Raw genomic sequence first — 18,470 nt, 5'->3', positions numbered from 1 at the left:
AGCCAAACGTGCATTTGCCGGTGTTGAAGCATCATGTGCCGTACACAACATAAACATGCGCCGAGTTACTGGATGCCACTGAATCAGAGAATCTTGCAAAAATTAGGTTAGGAACTGGCATGCTTTAGGTATTAAACATGCTCGGATTATGGTTAGCTTCAGTTATGGTTAAGATATATTTACAAGACGTTAGAGTGACAATGTTAGGCATTTTTAAATTATTTACATCGATTTAACACGAGCTCTGTTCTAAATAACATATAATGCGAACCAATATGTAGAATAACCGACCAACCACAAGACTTGAGAACGCCTTGCGTTTGGCCACACCCAACCCCTTTCGGTAATCGAAAATTAATCACTTGAAAAAAAAAACTATGTTAGACACGTTGCTAGAAGTTTTTCTCTATGACATATATAAAAACATATATTTCCACACATTGTATACCTCCTCCGATAGTTCACCCGGCCTGGCGCGTTTCTTTTTTGGAAAAAAATTAAAGTTTAGCAAAACATTCTCTGTTAATTTGTGCATAATTTATTTTAAAAATATAGAAATAGATAAAAAAAAGTGTCAATGTATGTGTCTAGTGCGTTTTTATTTAGTGTTAAATATAAGTAGATGGGCGTTTCGTATTGTAGTCTAACTTAAATGTTGGTTTATTAGTGTTATTATGTTTTAAGAGTGTAGAGATGTAAAAGTGGAATGTGTGTATTTAATTGTAAATGTTTGACAGTTAGCTGAAATTTAAAATATAAATTGGTGTTATTATTAAATTTAGGAAATTTCTATTAGGTAAATCTAAAGCCATTCTAAAAGTAAACTACAAAGCTTTGTTAATAAGAGAACTAGCTAAATTTTTCTCATTTCTCCTCCCAACTTTTAAGTGGATAGGTCAAATTACAGCAGATAATAGATTTCGAGCATAAGTCATATAATTTAGTTCTCTTATGAACAGTTAGGTAAAACAAGTGCTTCCAGCGATTAGTCTCATTTTTTCGCTGGTCGGCGAAGCGGTCTAGTTAAACTAAATAGACTATACTAACATCTAAAGAAAGGGGGGAAGTCGGAATTGGATAGAGTGAACTTTAAAATTAAATAGATGGGTACCGGGGTCTAAAAATAGATAGGGGATTGCGTTTAGTAGCAACTTTATTTTCAAAATGGACATTGTAAGGGTGTACATTTAAATGTCTAGTTGTTTGGCAATGTTGAATGTGTAATACGTTACTGTAATGTTCTTTTAGTTACCGCTCAAGGCAATGCTAAACAGAAGTCGTCCGTAAGTCATGTGTGAGATAAAAAAGAAAAAATAAACAAAATTCGTTTGCAAAAGCGAGCAACGTCCACCTAAAAGGACCAGACCCAGACAATCTCACCTTTTTGTCGTCTAAAACTTCGCCTGGACGTAATTTGGTGACCTGTTGTTAAAAAATATTTAATAACCCCGTTTTATTGTATCAAAGCCTACCTATCTCCGCTGCCGAACCTAGAGCCCTATAGCCTCTCTTTCGTTATTTGGTGCATCCTTACCAGCAAGTGCAATAGTTATTTTTTATTGTTAATTATCCTGTTAGTCCGCGAAAAGAGTATTGAGTTCTCTTCAGTTAATGCCTAACCAGTCCCTGCTTCGCAAAATTTTATAACAATTAATTTTGTGTGCGTTACGTGCTTACAAGCTGTGCAGTTTATCTGTGTGCGTACTTCACAAGTGTGTGCAGAATAGCGTGTGCTCTGGACGAGAAAACGTTTTATAGCAGTGTCTTGGATAAACACATAAGGAATTGTCCACACTGGTACAAAGACTTTGACGCTCCGGTTTTGCAACAACGAAAAGGAGACGTCACTGCAGATACGCTGCGTCAAGTCCTAGTGTGGTCGACCTTTAAGTGTGTTCATTTATGATTGGTATGAAGTTGTTTTAGAGGTTATGTGGTTATCCAAGACGCCTTAGACGCGTGAGATATGTAACCGCGTCGAACGCAAACGCAATACAGAGAAAGTTAACTAATTACGGCATTTAACGGACAGCATTCACGTATAATATTCGCATTTTTCATTTTACCTTCTTCTCTTCGACCACCTCACCAGGTCTTAGTTTTCTATTATCCTGTGGATTATTGTTTTCACGGTCTTAATATCGCAGCGAACCTTTATAATCGAACAGGCTTTGGATCTAGAACTAGTCTAAACAAGCAGGGAGAGCGGGGGATTAAAATTTTCAAAACTTACTCTAAAGCTCAGGGTGTTCCGAGAAGCTTCTTCTTGAAAAGCAGATCGTAGCAGAGGATCAAAGGGTGTTAAAATGGGTTCGGCTTAAGAGAGGGTCTACACTAACTAAGGGGGCTAAGTCTTAAATATACTAAAATATACTAATCTACATAGACGACACAATTTTGCGGGTTTATCTACATGGTCTAATCAACTAACCTTTTGATGATATTTGAAATCGAAAGATAAATGTATAGTGAACATATTGGAAATAATATACGATAAAGTGAAAAGAAAGTGTACGTACCTCGTCGCTGATGATAAGAGACGGTCTCCTGCCCATCTCCTCCGGAGGAGGGATAAGGGAGCCTCTCCTGCTGCCAGGAGCTCCTGGAGCCAGCGAAGGTTTCCTGGGCATGTCGGGTCGGGGTGACTTTTCACGGATCACTTCGATCTTGGGAGCCAAAGCAGCAGGCTTCTCCTCCGGTGCCTTGATTTCTGGCACCATTGGCTATTCGAAAGACAACAAATTTTGAATTAGCTATAGGTATATTGGAAATAGTTATTATTTAAATTTATTTTATTTTTTATTTAATAATAAATCTTACAGCTATCCTTACAGTTACCCAATGCGATAGTGTCTATTAACCTTTAAAAAAAAAATACTACTATAATATACCTATAGTTAACCAGCTTATTGTTTATTATCTGGCTTTACTCCTATGTTTGGTCGTTAAAACAGTTTTAAATTATCCTTATGTTCATTGGGTTTAGATTCTGTTGCTAAATATGAGCCTCTTCTCATGATCTAAAAAATTTCTTTTCCGTAATGTTTTATTTGATGACATTGAAAGGGGAGACTACATCTTTATTTACCTTAGTATCTTTTTCTGGCTTGTCTTTAGTGGTCGAGGTGAAGGTTGGCTTCTCAAACTTCTCAAGTTCCGGCCTCTCATAGTCCGCGATCTCTGGAAGGTCTTCTGCCTTCTTCTTGACGCTTGTGACCTTAGCCTTTTTGACTTCTTCCTCGACTTTCTCTTCTTTGATTGCCACTTTCTGTAAAACAAATTCGTATGAGATTTCTTGCTTTTTAGTTTGTCTGTCATTTATTTTTTCAATTGCTTTTTTATTTTATCTCTTAGTTTTGTCGTATATTCATCTTTGTTTACGTAATTAGAACACATTGGAAGAATTTAAGTAAGTATGTTATAAATTATTCTATAGCATCAATTCATACATCATCCATTATATATCATCATCATACATTATTCTTATACCAGCTCCGTTACACATATTGAAATTGCTTCTCGGTATGTTAATCATGAATTAACCAATCAAAAATAAAATAGAAAATATTGAAAAAATAAATGGCTTGACAAACTAAGAATGATGGAAAATATTTTCTCCAAGTTTTTTGTTTTTTTTTCACCATAAAATACTTACCTAATAATACACAGAAATATGCATACCACCTTATCTTACGCTAAACATACTTATACTAAAAATTGTTTCTAATTTTAGTAAGCAAAGCTAAAGCAGGAAATATTATTTAACAAATATAAGAGAGAAAATCTGCAAAACATATAGTTAGGGCTAGCAAACATTGCTGAGATAAAAAAGAACAGGAATATATGTAACTACGTAGCTTTGTGACCATGCAGGACTCCTGAAAATGTGTAAATAACAAAATACTGTCGTAACATTCCACCTACGCGTACCATACTGTGCGAGTTCTATTAATGACTTGATACAAGAAATTTACAAATACGTTCATGGATATAATAAAAAAAAAATACTCGGTCTCTTATTTAATATGACTGTCCGTGATTATGACGAGACAAATATTAAACCAGAGACATTAAGACGAAAGTGGAGGACCCGCGCGAAATCACCTTTTCATACAAAAGTAGTTCTCATTTTCCTCTCTGGATAATAACATTATTGAAAATATTTTGACACAATTCAAATCAACCAGCGTAGCATTTTTAATTAATATAATAGGAGCATTTAAAAATTTGTATGAAAAATCTTTTTCGCTCCTAATTTTTGCTATTTTATTAATATATATTAAATTATGTAAAAATATTTTCCATAATGTCATGTCCAGAGAGGAAAATGGGGACTACGTTTGTATGGAGAAGCGGCCGTCCCCTTTCCTCTTAATTAAGCCAATTTTTGGCCGTTAAATGGTACCTAGCTAACAGAAGTAAGTATTAGTATTGGTAATTATAGTCATCAATAGAATTCAAAGTGTGCAACATTTTTAAACTAAGTACATAAATCTACTTGTGCGGTGCAAACAGTGCGCTGAAACGCAAATTTGGTGCAAATGTGCATTGCCGGTTGTGCCAATGTGTACCTCCTCGGGTGTTTGAGGTCCGCTATAAGCTTGTGGGATTCCTAACGTTGCCGGTTGTTCTGCCTCGGCCTACAGATTTAAAATCCATTATTGGCGACCAATCGAAAGTGTGTTGGTTTTCAATGATAATGATGTTATTACAGCGAGGAACAACTTTGATTTAAGTGATGAGGTTGTGTTTTGTGTGTGACGTGTGTGTGACATGTGTAAGTGAGTGTACCTGGGGAGACCACGGCCTTCGCCGATCCACAGGTTCTGGTGTGTGTAGTATTGGATTGTATTTGTCCTCTATCTCTGGTGTTTGCTCAGCCTGATTATCAAAGTTCAAATTGTAATTTATGTTTTGTAAGTGTAGTATGTATATAAAAATGTTTTGTGTTGTACCTGTGGTATTTCTGGAATAGAATCCCATGAAAATTGTGTCTTTTTCTGTTCTGACTCTGGCGTTGACAGTGTTGGTATCTAATAGAGATTTGAGTATGGTAATTATATTATTGCCGTAAATTTAGATAGCAGAAGTAGTCAAATCTGGTGCGTTGTGGATTCAACATTTCAAAGTGCTTAATAGATGTAGAGTGTAAGAAAGTAATAGATCGTATTATATGTACCTAATGATTAATTCCGTCAATTTGTGAATTTAAAATACAAATCTAACTACTGATATATTAGCCTTTAGTGTGCTTGGATATAATAAGTGTAAATACTTATATAATTTGGTTTAGATATTTTAATGAGATAGATATAAATTAAATGCGGTAGTATGTTAAACAGAGTTCACACCGTGGATACCTCTGGTAATGATTTTCGCCATGGGTACGGATTGTCAACGACAATATCAGGTGTAATAACTATAATAGGGTCATCATCCCGTCCCTAATAAAATAAAATATTCCTTTAGTTGGAAATACGTAATCCCTTAAAACAAATAATGAATTTAATAGTACCTTAAACATTTTGACTTCAACAGGTTCCACCCAACCTCCTTCAGTAACGATATTTTCCTAAAGAATACCAATTAGGTTAATTTTGAATTGATACTTTGCCAATTTCAATTGCCAATTCATGTAATTTAAGGAATAGTATTAAATTTTAAAGCCGTTTACCTCATCCATAACACTGCTTGTGCGTCGATAAGGGAAACGACGTTCTGAAGAGTCGTCAGTGCTTTCAACTTGGATTTCTGGTGTATCTTTTTTATCATCCACTACCTTATCTGATACGACCTGTTTAAAATCCCTATCGTTATTCACTGGATTTCCAGAAAAATATGTGTATTAATATTTGTTGGCAAGTCCAACAGAACTTAACTGTTAATATTATATATTAATTCCTTTTTACAGACAGTGCTCTGTACTCTATGTTCTTTTACTTTTCTATTTCGGTTACCATGTAAACGTGGATAATAAATCCTACACATTTCACCTTAGGTACTTTAAATATTGTGCTAGAAAGTCCGTCTTGTGGTCACAGTAATTATATTTTATAAGCACAATATTTAAAGCACCTAAGGTGAATTGTGGTGGATTTGTTAACCTGAACAATATTATCATGTGATTTGTATTAGTGTATAGGTGCAATATGTGTGACCAAAAAGTGGAAGTGCATTAAATGATTATGTGTATTTTTGATTGCTTTAAATAATGTGCTGCCATTATAATGTACCTCAGTTTTGCTTGGACGGCTCCAAGGGTATATAGAATCAGCCGGTTGTTCCATGCCTATCCTACGCTTGGGCTTCGGGTTTTCCGTAGGTTCCTAATATGAATAAAAAAGCATATTTCAGGTCCGTTAAACTTTAAAGTTAAATGTTTAGTTTTTCTTAAAAAATATTTTAGTAGGTATTTACATGATTGTTAATTACCTCGGATTCTTTAGTCGCGGTAGAAACAGATCTATCGAAAGAAGATTTCCTCTTAATCTCATTTACTTTATCGTCAACTATTTTATTATCCTTCGTTTCCTGTTTAAAATGTGATAAATTATATAATTTATCGAAACTTTATTTTTTCTGAAGAGACAATAGGCTAGATGACTCATTAATGGTATCAATTGATCAGGTTTGTTTTTAGGATCAAATGTCTATATGGGACCCATTGCATTAAAGCAATACAAAAGTCAGAAATGATAGTCAAAGTCCGACAGTCGTACTTCACTCGCGAAACGCTCCTAATAAAACAATAAGTGAACGTGACGTCACGGTCACTGAAAGTCCATCTTGAAGTATGGACAAAACAAGAAAATTGCGTTTTTGTCGGTGAAATATTGCGTTTATGTATATAGTTGCCATACAATCTTTGGATAAAATGTAAGGAATTGAATGGTACCCTTACTTTTGTCCTTTTTGGCAGTTAAAATAAATTTAAATTTTGAAACTTTCAGGTCCTGTATTTTTGTATCTTTTCCATATAGTATTTTAATATCGACATTATTGTGATAAATTGCTCATTTTCTATCTATTTTACTAGATATTGTTATAAAATTCAACATTTGTCATCATCCCTACACTTAAAAACAATCTTAGTACCTCTGGTTTGCTTGGTTTACGCCAAGGATACGGAGATTCTGAAGGACTATCTTTACGATCTTCTTTGCGATCAGTAACCTGGTCAATGGATGACTTCCTATTGATCTCTGTCTTTTCAACGACTGTGTCTTCGGTTACCTGCTCGAAATTTTTATTAGGAATTTCTATTTAAAGAACTATAGAAATAAATATGGGTTACAAAGATGGAGAGATACCTCAGTTTTACTGGGACGTCGCCAAGGGTACTTTGTCTCAGTGGGGCGATCAAGACTATCTTTACGTTTCGGTTCCACCTTTTCGTTTGGTTCCTAACGGGAGTAATATTAAAATGCTCATTAAGATTCTGTGTAAAAGTGTATAGGTGTGTGTATGTATGTGTATAATCAATTGTTGGTGTATGTATGTGTACCTGTGTTTCTGTTTTCGATGGTCGCCTTGGACTAACTTTTTCTGAAGGCTTATCAGCAGTACCTGTTGTTACCTTTTCTTCAACTGTCTGTTTTTTGTCATCCTATTTACAGAAACACAAAAATAAATCTATTGCACACGTGTCGTTTATGTGCCCTAAAAACTCTTACCATTGTAAACACAATTGTAATGTTGCTTGTAATAGTTATTCACAAATTGTTATTTACTGAACTCAAACAGAATGAAAAATATTATTCACTTTTGATTGATAAAATATAAGTATATTTACAGACAGAGAAAGAAGTAACAAATGGCTGTCCCATCCTCTGTTGATAAAGAGAGATAGATAGACGTGCATGTGTTTCGTAGTAGACTTACCTTAAGTTTTACTTGTTCAATTTGTGCAGTTTCCGGTTCCTTTATGCTGGGCTAAAAACGAAGTTAATTGGAAAATGAATAAGCGTAATTGGGGTTTCTATGCGTCATTCCGATTTTGGGATTACGGGAAATTTATATTAATCGAAGTAAAGCTTAATCTAATGTAAAAAGGGATTTACTTAGCATTTGTTTCTTAGGTTTAATAATTTGATGTCACTGAGAGTAATGTCTAAGCAACCTCAAATCAGTGTTTGAGTGTTGCTCCATTTACTAACACTGATTTAGGCTGACGATTTAGGCACCTGTTAAATCCCTCCTTTTTATCTGAGACAACTACGTTTATACTATATTTGCATCAGGTTCTCGAGGTCAAATGCTATGTTTGTCTTTTTAGAGCTAAACATTCCTTTGCTGTGTAATATGCTATATTATGTCTTAATAGGGAAACTATAGGTGCAAATGTTTCAGGATTATTTGCTTGGGTGTTTGCAAGAACTTGCTACTTAGCAATTTTTCTATCAGCAGAAAAAGTGTGTCAAAATAAACAATCCATTCTATTGCTTTAATACAATATACATATTTGTTACTTCCATGTTGGCAAATCTTATAAATCGAATAATTGGTTTACAAAATAGAATGGGTTCAATTTTGACAAACTATCAGAGTAGAATTTTGTATATTTACCCTCTGGGCCGTCTTTTTGAGTGTCGCGGTCTGCTGTTGCTCAGCGACCGCCGAAATAGAAGACTTTCTGCTTTCAGCTGTTTCTTTTGTCAGCTGCATAATATGAATTCAAATTTTAACGAATGAATAAAAACCACGTTTAATTTTAAAGCAAAGTTGTTTTAAAAATTATTTAGTTACCTTTAGTCCTTTGGTTTCGACGATCGAGCTCTTTCGGCTCTCGGTCTTACCCTCAGAAGTCTAAAACGAAAGGGACAGTTTAGACAATTCATTGCTAAGTTAAGATATGTGTGAACATGTTTATGACGACCAAGCATAAGAAAAATAAGTTGCTTAGCGACCGCCGAAATCGAAGACTTTCTAGATGCTTTCAGCAGTTTCTTTTGTGAGCTGCATAATATGAATTAAAATTTTAACTAGTGAATAAAAAACACGTTTAATTTTAAAGCAAACGTTGTTTCAGAATTTATTTAGTTACCTTTAGTCCTTTGGTTTCGACAATCGAGCTCTTTCGGCTCTCGGAAGTCTAAAACGAAAGGGACAGTTTAGACAGTTCATTGGAAGTTAAGTAAGAAAATGTTTATGACAGCCAAGCATTAAAATTATGAAGATAAACAGGTCAAAAACGAAGTTAACTTTTAACTTGAAATAACTATAGAATAAGCAATTTCGTAGAGGTCGGTTACAAACCTCGCTTTGAACAGACGTCCTCCGACTTTCGGTCTGAGAAATCACAAAATAAAAATTAGCACAATGATTTATTGGTCGATTAAAATTGCACAAAATTTCTTCAGGGACAAAACAATCATTTTTACAGAAATGTGTAGGTATATACATATGGAATTGCTCTATGGAAATGTTTGGATGGACAAATTCGGTACATTTGTGATTATCTTGGATAACATAATAAATATACAATTCAGGTTTGCTGCATGGTACATAAATATATAAAGGGTCACACGGTACATATACAATTTAGGATACATGTTTGGATTGTTGGGGTTCAACTCATAATAGCTTTGTACCTTCACTTCAAGGTGTTGCTGTTGTGCCATCACTGTAACCTGTTTAGTTGAAAGTTATATTTTGCATTTAAGTTTCATTGTATCAATTTTGCTTTTTTCTAAGTTTCAATTATGATTAGAATAACTGTCATTTTCATGGAGTTATGTCGGAATCAATTTTTTTTATAAATATGATTGGAATTTCAAAACTTAATTTTATCTCCTCACAGAGTTATGCCATTTGGCATTAAGTCCGCCATTTGGGCATTGTTGTATTTTGTGCAATAAAGTTTAAATAAAAAAAAAACGTTATAATTACCTTGGTAGTTTCTTTTTCTTTCTTCTCCCGCACTGTGGGAGTTGGTGTGATCTTCTCATATTTCTCGAGGACTGGCCTCTCGTAGTCATCTACAAAGTCCAGTTCCAACTAGAAATCATTAATTTATATCAATATTTGAACTAGTATGTGTTGCGCTTTAAGTATACTTAATTTTTGTTGTTATTGCTACCAACATAAGGTCTTAAGAAAGTAGTTTACCAAAGTTTGTATATTAAAAAAAATTCAAACCTCACAAAATCAGCTACTTATAGAACTTATTTTTTTTTACACAAAACATAAAACACAAAGCCTGCATGCGACTGACGACCACAGTAACAGGACAACGACGACGAAAATTATTTCTGCTTGCTGCAGTTTGATTCCTTGGATAAAATCTATTAAACGAACAACAGATTAGATACTTCCAAAGGGTGTGTTTCATTCTCGGATATTTAGAGTGCTTGTTGGTTTTGGACTGGTATAGGGAGTGCAATTGATTTCGAAGAAACAGTGTACATAGATAGAATAGAGAGACATCAATTACAAGTGAAAATACATCACAAGTAGGTGTGTTAAAATAGCGGAATTGACGTCACGACACGAAGTTTTGTTTACCCCATCAATATTTTCTTTGTCACTAGAAGTGGCTTTTTTAGCGGTGTCGGTGGTCTTCTTGCTAGTTTTCTTCAGCTGTGGCTTTTCAAATTTACCATCTTGAACGGTCAGAGGTTCCTAAAGACGCAATAAAAGCTTTAGATAGGTATCTAAATTATCAAGCGAACCTTTTTAGTGCAGGTGTCAATATTGAATTAATGTGGTTGTGCGCAGTAAAACTCACGTCGAGATTAAACATTTGGTTAGGATCAATATCATACCCAAAATGTCTAACTACGTTAGGGGTTAAATAATTAGTCACACAGTTTTTAACTATCTCAGTTGTAGATTTGTGTTGTACCTCATCATCGTCATCTTTTTTGACGACGGCTGCTTTTTTGACTTTAAGGGACGCTGCCTCTGATCCCTCCTAGAGAACATAAATTATTGACTTGTTTTAATTAAGTAGAATAAAGAAGGAAGTCAATAATAAATGTATTTTGATGATACTGAGATAATTAAAAATGAATAGTTTTGTGTACCGTTGGCTTTTTCTTAGCAGGAGTCTTTTGGGTAAGAGAGGCATCTTCAGGGGCGGTAGTGCTTGTCTTAGTTCGAGGCTTGGTGAGGCTGACTGACTCTTCAGTATCTTCACCCTAGCCCCCATTAAACACAAACACTGGTTAAAGTGCTACATACGTATAGAAGTAAGAATAGAAGAAGAAAAATATAAGGAACTGTTAAGAATATGAACAAAAGATGAGAAGATAGAAAATAGATTGCAAAGGAGTATAGTTATATAAACATTTTGATAATGTTTTACACATAAACTGTACACGTTAAATATAAAAATGTGATAAAGTGCTGTGTACTTAATATAAAAGTGCTGTATTTTGAGTGTAGGTATCATAAATTGCTAAAGCATTGTTGAAAACAAAATATGTGCTTGAATTCTGTGCATGTACACTTCGTCAATCTGTGTTGATGCTAAATCACTACTCGATACCTTAACGAGAACTGAAATTCTCCTTAAAACGTTCTTATTAGGTACGGGTATATTAGAGCTGATAGGCTCTAGCTCTGTCTGTGAATCGGTTATTAATGAAATATCACACGATAGTACAATAATCAAAATAAGAGTAATCTGATTTTCATGAATCATGAACAATTTATATTGAAACATTTTTAGTGTTTTAAATATCTTTAAAAAGTTTGAAATAAATTGTACCTTCTTTGCCGAAGGCCTCCTCTTTATTGTTTTCTCTTCAACAATTTCAGGTTTCTTAACCTTTAATTCGGCTGCTGCGGAATCCTCCTAATTTTGTATAACATTTTTTATTAGTTTTAAATTCGTTTTCAAAACGAAGAAGCAATCTTATTTAAAGCGGTAAACTTTGCTAAAAGCGAAAATTATTTTGTACCAACCGTAGGTTTAGTTTGCGCGGGTGTTTTGTGTGTGAGTTCGACATCTTCAGGCTCTTGTCCTGGCTTTGCTGGTTTTTTCGGCTTGGCTAGGCTGACGCTCTCGTCAACGTCCATTGGCTAAACAATTGATGTATTGTTATAAGTGCCGTTTAATGTAATAAATGCAACATCATTAAAAAGGCATACGATTTTTTTTACCTCTGGCTTGTCTTTGTCTTTAACAGAACGACGCCTAGCTGTGGCAGTTGCAGACGGTACCTCTTCAGGTTCCTCAGGCGTTTTGTCGTCCTAAAGTAAATATTATTTTAATTGATTTTTTTTTCATTTAAGCGCTATTTTATCATTAAAGCTATAGTGTATAAGCTGAAGCATCGTGAGATGATTGTGTGTACCTTTTTCTTTTTCTCAATGGGTGTTGGTGTGATTTTCTCGTACTTTTCAAGCACGGGCCTCTCATAGTCGTCGACAAATTCCTCTTGCACGACCTTTAAAAGTGTTAATCAGTTGTAGAGACAGTAGTGAAATTTTGTAAAAAAACATATAGGTACAGATAAGATTTACAGTAAAAGGAGGTACCTAATTTAAATATATCAAGGAATACTTGTTGCTTAATGTACTTGTGTTGAAAAATTTTGTAATACGAATTAGCGTACTATGTAGCGAACTAGTAGTACTAAGAAGTACTTTTGCGGAAAATATTTAATTAGTGTTCTGAATCAATCCCTTTTCTTCTCACAAAATTCTGAACTGCAGAAAACGATACATCATCATCTTCCTCGCGTTATCCCGGCATTTTGCCACGGCTCATGGGAGCCTCAGGTCCGCTTGACAACTAATCCTAAGAATTGGCGTAGGCACTAGTTTTTACGAAAGCGATTGCCATCTGACCTTCCAACCCAGAGGGGAAAACTAGGCCTTGTTAGGATTAGTCCGGTTTCCTCACGATGTTTTCCTTCACCGAAAAGCGACTGGTATAAATATCAAATGATATTCCGTACATAAGTTCCGAAAAACGATACATACCGTTTCCTATTTTACCTTATTAACAAAACGTTAAAATAGATACCGCCATTGTTGCTTGATCATTCTCCATCTGTTTGAAGCCAATATACAAGCGGAACATTTTAAAGCAATAGCCATGCGGGCTGTTAGAAGCTTGCTGTAAATTACTTACTTTATGAGAAACCTGGAAAAAGAAGCCTTGCCGATAGAGCTCAATAATTATTTGAAAAGAGAGGTGTGATTAAATTTCGCTAAAAACCTGAAACTTAGTGTGCCGTGTGTTATTGATTGCGATAGATTTTTAAGAAGTGTGCATTCTTCATAACCCAATTCTGTTATGTGCATAAGTTAACTTGAAAGTTATGTGTTATGTGTGTACTGTGTACCTCTTTCTCCTTAAGAGATGGCCGTTTTTTAGCCTCTGGCTTGTCTTTTTCTGCGGGCTTAGCTTTTGGTTTTTCTTCCGGCTTATCTTCCTCCTAAATAACAAGGTATTCATAAATGTCTGAGCTTTTATGTATTTTATTTCACTGACCGTTTAAATAATTTTATTTAGGTTTTTTATACCTTATCCTTTGTAACCGGACGGTTACGCAAGGTAGGTTTCTCCGGTTCCTCTTCTGCAGGTTTCGGTTTTATCTTGCCTCGCATCATATCAACGTCATCCTAACAAAGTTTAAATATGAGTCTATCAAGTAAAGTAAATAGTTTTATTATTTATGTATTTCATTTGAGCGTTTTGTGTGTTTTTACCTCTGTCTCACTAGTGCGACGCTTATCTTTAGGTGTAGGAGTGACCTTTTCGTATTGTTCGAGTTCAGGCTTTTTGTAATCATCCACGAACTCCGGAGTTTCCTATAAAAATATATCTAAATAATGCGCCTAAACGATAAACATTTGTTTAACTTCTAGCATTTTTTTTAAACCATGTATATTTCAGAACAGGGAATGCTCTGAAATGTGTAAATTCAATTGTTCAGTACAAATCTATTTCATTATTTTACCTCCACTCCGTTCTGCTTTTTAGTTCTATCACTAGGAGTCGGTGTCATTTTGTCGTATTTCTCGAGATCCGGTCTTTCGTAGTCATCAACAAATTCTTTCTCCTCTTTTGGCTTTAAAACGGAATGAAAATGTTTTAATAAATTAGAAAATCATGTTTATAATATTTGATCTTAAGTCGTGTTATACATATTTACGCATTGTTCTGTTGTATTTACCTTATCAACTGATTTTTTAGCTTTAGCCGCTTGAGGTTCCTCAGCCTTTGTTTCTGTTGGTTTAGTAGGTGTTTTCGACAATTTAACACCAGATAATTCATCTACAGGTTCTTCTGGTTTAGGAATACCCTTTTTGATGCTAGGTCTCTTTGCTTCAGGTTTCTCTTCCTCCTAGTAAACATTTTACGATAGTGTGTCATAATAATGTTGAACAAAAACACTACTTTCACTATTGATTGTTAATTTAGTAAGCTTTATCTGGACATTTATATTATATTCTAATAAGATACGGGGATTTATTAAACTAAATAGATAAAACGTTATTTCTTATACCTTTTTGGTCTCAACCTTAGGCTTCTTCTCTGGTGCCGGCGCAGCCACCGACGGCTCTTCTTCACTTTCATATTGTTCACTTTTAACGCTTTCGGATACTGACGCGCGTTTCGACTAAATAGATGTAAATAGGTAAATTAATATTATAATGTATTTTTTTAAGTATATTGTGTAGTTTATTGTGTATAAGTGAAGTGTGGTTACCTTGGGTGTGTCATCTTCTTTCGGTTTTTTAGCGAGTGGCGTTGGTGTAATTTTTTCGTATTTTTCCAAAACTGGTCGCTCGTAATCGTCGACGAATTCCAGTACGTCCTAAGTCCAAACACAGTTTAGCACGGCTATTGTTAACACAACACTCACAACCGAAAAATCAGTTATCACATAATGATTGTAATCAAACAAAACAAAAATCTGCTACAGATTTACAGAATACTGGTCTTACTCCAGTTTCGCTGTAATTATTATAGAACTACATAATGTACAACGAAACTGGAGTAAGACTAGTATTCTGTCAATCTGTAACAGATTTCTTTTAACCCAAAGGTTTGCCTCTGAAAATATGAGCTATTGCATCTAAAGACAATAATAATATATAATTGACTCTGAGCTATATACATTTTGTGTTTTTATTTACACGTTACACTTACCTCATCCTTCTTTGCAACGACCTTCTTTTTGACAACCTTTTTGGTCGTCGTTTTGGATTCAGTCTTCTTGTCATCTTTCTTTTCCTCAACCGGTTCCTCCTTGGGCTTGACTGGTTTGAGTTTTGGAATGCCTTCAATTTTAGCCTCAGGTTCCGATTTTTTCCTCTTCTCCAATTTCTCAAGCATTTCCTTCTTTTCCTCTTCAGTTTTGGCTGTTTTCTTCTGAATGACCTTTTTGGCTTCGTCAACTTCCATCTCTACTTCTTCCTTCTTCTCTTCGACCTTAACTTCTTCCTTCTTTTCAACCTTTTTGATCGTCTTCTTTTGTTCGATATGGTTTTCTTCAGCCACCGATCTTTCTTCGACGATCGACATCTCTTCTTCTGATTCGATGACCGTCTTCTCTTCTTCTTCTTCTTCCATCTTTTCTTCTTCCTCTTCCTCCTTTTTCTTCTTCTGAAAATTGGGTTTTATAGCATACTTTAGTATATTTATTATTATTTCGAATGTGCAGTGGTAATTATTGAGTTATCAACAATTTGACTTCAAAGCACCGGAAAAAGACAATTTGTATACATTGTTTGACGTTAAAGTGCTATCGGTATATAACTCAGCCACATAAATGGTTTCACCTCGAAATTATTATGGTTTTTTAAAGCCATATTCTAAAAGTTGTTTGTAAAAACAGAAAATCTCCAAACTTTAAAAATCTCAATAACTTAAATAAAGCCCTTCTAGTATTCAGTAGTGCAGTATACGGTAAAACATTCAATATTTAAAACTATTTAATAGTACCTTTTCCTCCACAATCGTCAAGTCAGCACTGGACTCGTCCTCTCCAAACTCGTTCTTTATAACCACGCGGTACGTGGCCAAGTATTTGGAGGACACCTTCCTGATGATCAGGCGCGCGTTGGTCCCGTCGAATGACGTGTTGACCTCAGACGAGTCCCTGATGACTGTGGAGTTCTTGTACCAGGTGCATCTGCACGACTGGTCCGATGTTTTGAGGACAGCAACGAACTCTGCCTCCTCGTTTTCTCTCTTGGCCTGTAATTTGTTGTAATTTTTTAAATAATAGCTATTTTAGGTATTTTGACACAGTCAGATTTTTTTTACAATGGAGGTTTACAAAAACGAAGTCTATTATTATACTGCATATATAACAATAGTAATTTACTACTGAAACAGTAAATTAAACTTATGGGCCTTATCGTTAGGTCGTGAAATTTCACAAGAACTCAAGACTTCGCTAGTATAAATCTATAAAATATAACATTATAAAAAATAAATAACAGAAACATTCAATGTCCATTTTAGTTATTAAAACGCCTTAGTATCTCGCTTAGTTATTATCATCCGCCCATGTTCTAAATAAATAAAAAAATTAATCAAAAGATTTAAATAATAAAATAAAAAAGATCTTACCAGGCTCCTGAAGTGTTTGATGATCTGTGGCTTGTCGCCCTGAGGTTCAGGGATTTCAGTGATTTCGACTACTTGTGACGATGCCTCGCCCTTTTCGTTCTTGGCCACGAGCTTGTATGATCCCTTGTCGGTTTGTGAAACGTTTGAGATTTCCAATTTGACTGTGAATTCGCCCTGGAATAGATTTTTTAGAGTTTACAAATGATACGCGAATTTAGTTTTCAGCTTTTTATAAAAATGTAACGACAAAGCATTTAATTAAGTAAGGGTTGTGTTAACCTCTTGACGATTAAAAATGATTACGAATATGTATCCACATTACTTATCATAATTTTATTGACAAACACTAGATAGTGAGTCTACTCAGACTTTAGATCGAGGTTTGTCGTCACAAAGTTCGAATACTAGTTACAAAACCTCTATTTTGCAGTAATAACTCGGTGTAGATGATGACATCTTAAACTTTGAATTTGATGCTGAGACTAAACCATTTGTTAAAAGTTAATTCCCCTGAATACTCCTATTGTAATATTTCTTACCTCTCTAAGAGGCTCAATAAGCACAGTGTGTCTTGAGTCCTCCTTGACAGCACCTGCTTCCTTGAACCAGGTACAAGCTGGTGCAAATTTACTTAATACTTTACATTCAACAATAACAGTCTTCTTTTTAACTATCTTAATGACCTTTGGTTTTTCTTTGATAACTGGAATGACTGAAATTTAAAATTTAAAATTAATACCAATTCTAAATTTATCAAAACATCATCAGTCTGTGAATTTAGCTACTTACTTTCAATATTGAGCGTAAGATTTGCATTGAGCTCCCCAAGTTCGTTTTTAATGTTGCATTTATATAATCCGGAGTCTTCAATACCAGGATCGATGAGTTCCAAAATAATTGTGTATATATCTTCCTTTACTTCGACTCTGGTCTTGATTTTCGATGAGTCTTTGATTTCCTTACCCTCATGGTACCACACGATGGTCGGTTTCGGGCTAGCTTTAACCTTGCATCCCATGGTTACTAGTTTACCGTTATCTTTTGATTGGATTGTCGGTTTCTCGACAAATGTTGGGCCTTCGCCTTCTGGTTCCGGCTCGGCCTCGATGTTGAGGTTTAAGTTAGCATTGCTTTCGCCGTATTCATTCTTGACGTGACAGCGGTAAGCGCCACCATCCGCTCCCGTCGGGTTTGACAAAAGTAATACCAATTCGTAAACATCCTCACTTATCACACTCGATTTGATCTCAATCTTACTGCTAGCTTTAATTGCGGTCGTGCCTCTGTACCATGTTACTTCAGCCGCCGGCTTTGCCTTGCACACACAACGCATTGTGATGAGTGTGCCATCTTCGTTGGGAATGATTCGAGGTTTCTCTATGAACGATGGTGCGAAACCGTTCTCGTCATCCCCACCTACATAGAAAATAACAACGGTACAATAGAAAGAATTATTATTACAAATACGAAAACAACAACTGAACTGTTTACATGCAGCTTTCAAGCTCAAAGCCTAGCATGCATTGCTACTGTATGCGTACATTATCTAATTTCTTATAACTAAGTCTCCAATTACCTTGGAAATTGAGAGCAATGTTTGCATTACTCTCACCAAACAAGTTGAAGGCATTGCACCTATAATTGCCACCGTCTTCCCTAGTGGGGCCTAATATTTCTAAAGTCAAATTAAACGTGTCTTTTCCCGTCGCTTTTCGGGACATCTTCATTTTTGATCCATCTTTAAGTTCCTTTTCCCCGTGGAACCACACGATGTCTGGGACGGGATACGCTTCGAGTATGCATTCCATTATTAATACATCCCCCTCCTGTCTTATCGTCGGCTTTTTGGGGAATCTTGGTGCTTTACCATCGGGAATTCTGTCCAAAATAGAAAATTTTAATAACGATCCTTTAATTAGGATTCTTGAGAAAG

At 35.1% G+C, this 18,470-nt stretch overlaps 1 protein-coding gene across 1 annotated transcript in view; it reads right to left on the bottom strand.

The window, feature by feature from the left end:
• Positions 1-18,470, bottom strand: part of LOC134751445 (twitchin) — a 145,344-nt gene that overhangs the window by 105,902 nt on the left and 20,972 nt on the right. The window contains exons 9-43 of the mRNA XM_063686854.1: positions 18,114-18,415; positions 17,327-17,953; positions 17,077-17,249; positions 16,538-16,711; positions 15,905-16,159; positions 15,110-15,565; positions 14,667-14,774; positions 14,463-14,576; positions 12,300-12,392; positions 12,106-12,195; positions 11,908-12,024; positions 11,711-11,797; positions 11,025-11,138; positions 10,844-10,912; positions 10,504-10,620; positions 9,889-9,996; positions 9,591-9,629; positions 9,256-9,288; positions 9,044-9,091; positions 8,746-8,805; positions 8,566-8,658; positions 7,882-7,932; positions 7,505-7,606; positions 7,311-7,403; positions 7,096-7,233; positions 6,433-6,531; positions 6,234-6,326; positions 5,675-5,794; positions 5,361-5,444; positions 4,956-5,033; positions 4,792-4,881; positions 4,572-4,640; positions 3,089-3,268; positions 2,520-2,723; positions 2,067-2,111 (exon numbers count right to left, since the gene is read on the bottom strand). Of these exons, the coding sequence (XP_063542924.1) occupies positions 2,067-2,111; positions 2,520-2,723; positions 3,089-3,268; positions 4,572-4,640; positions 4,792-4,881; positions 4,956-5,033; positions 5,361-5,444; positions 5,675-5,794; positions 6,234-6,326; positions 6,433-6,531; positions 7,096-7,233; positions 7,311-7,403; positions 7,505-7,606; positions 7,882-7,932; positions 8,566-8,658; positions 8,746-8,805; positions 9,044-9,091; positions 9,256-9,288; positions 9,591-9,629; positions 9,889-9,996; positions 10,504-10,620; positions 10,844-10,912; positions 11,025-11,138; positions 11,711-11,797; positions 11,908-12,024; positions 12,106-12,195; positions 12,300-12,392; positions 14,463-14,576; positions 14,667-14,774; positions 15,110-15,565; positions 15,905-16,159; positions 16,538-16,711; positions 17,077-17,249; positions 17,327-17,953; positions 18,114-18,415 (4,723 nt within the window). The remainder of the gene's footprint in view (positions 1-2,066; positions 2,112-2,519; positions 2,724-3,088; positions 3,269-4,571; positions 4,641-4,791; positions 4,882-4,955; positions 5,034-5,360; positions 5,445-5,674; positions 5,795-6,233; positions 6,327-6,432; positions 6,532-7,095; positions 7,234-7,310; positions 7,404-7,504; positions 7,607-7,881; positions 7,933-8,565; positions 8,659-8,745; positions 8,806-9,043; positions 9,092-9,255; positions 9,289-9,590; positions 9,630-9,888; positions 9,997-10,503; positions 10,621-10,843; positions 10,913-11,024; positions 11,139-11,710; positions 11,798-11,907; positions 12,025-12,105; positions 12,196-12,299; positions 12,393-14,462; positions 14,577-14,666; positions 14,775-15,109; positions 15,566-15,904; positions 16,160-16,537; positions 16,712-17,076; positions 17,250-17,326; positions 17,954-18,113; positions 18,416-18,470) is intronic.

The sequence above is a fragment of the Cydia strobilella genome, chromosome 22 (assembly GCF_947568885.1).
Source record: "Cydia strobilella chromosome 22, ilCydStro3.1, whole genome shotgun sequence".
Lineage (NCBI taxonomy): Eukaryota > Metazoa > Arthropoda > Insecta > Lepidoptera > Tortricidae > Cydia > Cydia strobilella.
This window is presented reverse-complemented; position numbering and strand designations above follow the sequence as displayed.